The sequence below is a fragment of the Triticum urartu genome, chromosome 3A (assembly GCF_056163025.1).
Source record: "Triticum urartu cultivar PI428250 chromosome 3A, HENAU_Tu73, whole genome shotgun sequence".
In the NCBI taxonomy this organism is placed as follows: domain Eukaryota; kingdom Viridiplantae; phylum Streptophyta; class Magnoliopsida; order Poales; family Poaceae; genus Triticum; species Triticum urartu.
The window spans coordinates 135182999-135186683 of record NC_141875.1 but is presented as its reverse complement, the minus strand read 5'-3'; the positions used below and the strand labels follow the sequence as shown (position 1 = coordinate 135186683).

Below are 3685 nucleotides of genomic sequence, written 5' to 3'. Positions count from 1 at the left end.
ACTACAAGCACTAATTTAGTACATGTCCAGTGAAACCACACGAAGAAATTTTGAAACAAAAACTTGTCCAGTACAAGCACAAGCAGAACTAAACATGCCTAGTACAAGGCTACAAGCAAAGTTCTGGAACATAGAGATGGGGATTGCTAGTACAAGGCTACAAGCAAAGTTCTACAAGCCATTTTTGAAAGGCCCGGTACATGCCTAGTACATCAAGATAACAAACTTCAGTACAAAGTGCAAATTCTGGAACAACCAAAGTTCAGCTCCAGCTCGAGATAACAAACTTCAGTACAGTACATGTGCAACACACGACAAAGAAACAAAAGGTGCAGATCGAGATAAAATGGCATTTGTTTCATCACTTCAGGGCTTCAGGCAGCAATTTTCCACTCCAGCTCCATGCATGAAGATCAATCAATCGATATTGTCACATTATCATTTAAATGAATGGCACCCACTTCTACAAAAACAACAGAAATATTGCATGATCAATTAAATAGCATTAATGTTGCATGATCATTGAAGTAATTGAAATACACATTCATTTAAATACCTTCCTCCAGCCTGGTCAACTCAGCGAGATCAGCTTCAACATTGATACACTTAGAACACAACCAATCTTGTGTGCATATCAACGACTGCAGTGTCGCTGGTGTTAAAGAGCTTCTGAAGTCATCGAGAATACGACCACTAGTGCTGAAAGCTGATTCAGAAGCAACCGTAGAGATGGGGGTTGCTAGTATATCACGAGCCATTTTTGAAAGGACGGGAAAGCGAGGAGCATTGCACTTCCACCATTCAAGAAGGTCAAATTCAGCAGTCAACTCTTCTGTGTCCTCAGCTAGGTACTTGTCTAATTCAGTTCTGGTATTTGTGCTAGTGCTTCCCTCTCCGCAAACTCTCATTCTTTTCTGGTTGTATCGTGACCTCACTAGAGAATTTTCAAAAGCATTTGCACTAGGACGAGCTTGTGGTGCTGATTCCCTAGGACGGCTAGGAGTACTGGTTCCATATAATTCTCTATATTCTCCAAAAAGAGAGACAAATTCATTGTGGGAAGATGTCAAGATTCTATTACCTATGATACTACCATAAGTGTCTTCAATCATGTCTTTAAAGAAATGAGATTCCTTGGTCCTTGCATAAAGAATTAAGACAAGACAAGACAAGTTAGAAGGGCATTAAGAACGATAACTATATATATTTGACAAATGAACAACAACCAATCAACCATATACCTTGGATCAAGGATGGCAGCAATGAATATATACTTGTTCATCTTTTCAGGATCACCCCAGTACTTCTCATACTTGGTTTTCATCTTGGTAGCCATGCACTTAAATATTTCATCATCACCACAAATCACATGATCACTCCATTCACCCAACATAAAATGTACATCAGCAATATCTTCCAAGAAGGTGTTGGTTGTAACGTACTTAGTGCCAGAAACCTTATTAGTGAGGAGATAGAAGTGTTGGAGGAATTGTTTGAACTCACGAACATACACCCAATCACTTTGAGTTGTAGGACCCCGCTGATCAGGAGTATCAGGCTTAGGTTCTGGACCAGTTTTTTCTAACTCGGTCTTGTAGTTGGGATCCTGAAGTGCATATTGCTCAAATGCCCTCCCAAATTTCTCAGCAGTCTCTAGAATTATAAATGTGGAGTTCCATCTAGTAGCCACATCAATATTAATCAAACCTTTACTCGCTACCTTGCTAAGCTGCACACACTTTTTAAATAAATCCAATCTAGTTGGGGAGGCTCTCACAAACTTGATAGCACTTCGAATTTTGTTTATTGGATGGCACATTATCTTTAGCCCATCTTGGACCACTAGATTAACAATATGCGCCACACACCTCATGTGAAGATACTGACTTTTTGCATGTGTACAACCCCTATTAGTCAAAGACCTCTTCATGTAGGCTAAGCAAGTGTCATTAGAACTTGCATTATCAACAGTAATAGTGCACACTCGCTCAATGCCCCACTCAATAAGTAATTTTTCTAATGATTTCCCAATGTCATCCCCTTTGTGTCCATCTACCAAGACAAAGTTAATAAATTTTTTTCTAAGATTCCACCCAGAATCAATGAAATGTGCAGTAAGGACCATGTAGCTTTGCTGTCTTTTTGATGTCCATGTATCAGCGGTGAGGCAAACAGTTTGACGTGATCCAATGAAATATTTTCTAAGCATAGCTTTCTCAGATTCATAAAGAGCAATGATATCTCTATACATAGTTGTCCTAGATGGTATAGTGATCCTTGGGCAAGCTTTAGCCACAAACAACCTAAAACCTTCTTTCTCTGCAAATATGAATGGAAGCTCATCTATCACTATCATGCGAGCAAATGCTTCTCTAACTTCTTTCTCAATGTATTGCCAAGGAACCCCCGAATTACCATCTTCGCTAACTTGGTAGGTAAGCTCGGACTGAGTGCTACATATGTGGGTAGGATTATTTTTGCAAATCTTCAAATGGTTGACTAAAGAAGCAGTACCTGCCGGTGCGGATTTGCAACCCAGTACAGCATCACAGTAGTTGCAATTAGCATGATCAGGATCATCTTTCTGAACTGTGAAGTGCATCCATGCCTTTGACCTCTTCCGAATTTTCCCCCCACACTGCCAGGGGTAACATCAGGATCTATTGAGAGAGGTTGATCAGCAGCAAAACCAGCGCCAAGGTTAACTCTAACACTCTCGGACACCTGAAAAAATAAGTCAGGTAGTTTTCATTCAGTATCAGTGACCATCAGCAGAACCAATACTAAAAAAGTTGCTGGAAAACTAAATAGGATTACAGGAAACACCCATGTTCAGTAACAAACTAGTGAAACAATGCATCCATCCACGTTCAGTAACTAAATAGGAACTAACACCACACATCCATGGGAGATGCTTACCATCCAGTCACGGCGGCTCGCGTCTTCCTTGGGCTCCGACGGCGGCTGTGACAGAGAGCTTCACCTGTGGCGGGGAGGAGCGGGGCCCGATGGATGCGCGCGCTAGAAGCCTAGAAGAACCTGCAGTCGGGAAGATGCTACTGCAAGTCATCACATCTATGTGTATGTTCTCTACTGAACAACTCTTCTACCAGAGCGAATCGAAAGTGCCTTACCATTCGGCGGCTCGTGTCCTGCTCCGTGGAGGCGTGTGCCGGTGCGCGCGACGGAGGGCGGAGGTCAGCGACACGGAGGACGGAGGGCAGAAGTCGGCGACACCGGTGCGTGCGATGTACGACTGAGGGCGGAGGACGGCGAGGCTGATGCGCGCGACGGACGACGGGGAGCGGAGGATGGCGATGCCGATGTGCGCGACGGAGGACGGAGGGGAGCGGATGGATGCGCCGGACGAAGTGTGACCTAGCTAGGGCACCGCCGCCATCCCGCTCTCTGCTGCTCTGCGTGTGCGTGTGGGGAATTGGCGAATTGCTAATGCTAGGGTTGAAGCAAGCGTGCGTGAGGTTAGACTTGGCCGCGAGCGATGGCCGATGGGCCTGTGCTGTGAGTTGTGATTGACTGATTCTGTGAAATCTACTGGGCCTTTTGGTTTTGTTCAGTTTAACCGATTTTGTATGGTTTTAAACCGAAAAAACCGAATGCAATATGGTTTCTTATTTTGCAAACTGAAACCATAACCAAAACCTGAAAAAACCGGAATTTTGGTTCG

At 43.7% G+C, this 3685-nt stretch overlaps 1 protein-coding gene across 1 annotated transcript; it reads right to left on the bottom strand.

Annotated features, from left to right (window-relative positions):
- Positions 1-413: 413 nt before the first annotated feature.
- LOC147978947 (zinc finger BED domain-containing protein RICESLEEPER 3-like) lies at positions 414-1336 on the bottom strand. Its single transcript, XM_087516691.1, has 4 exons — positions 1242-1336; positions 1084-1140; positions 557-771; positions 414-463 (listed from the first exon to the last, which is right to left on the bottom strand). Exons 1-4 carry the CDS (start codon positions 1334-1336, stop codon positions 414-416), a joined length of 417 nt encoding a protein of 138 aa, XP_087372817.1.
- Positions 1337-3685: the final 2349 nt, after the last annotated feature.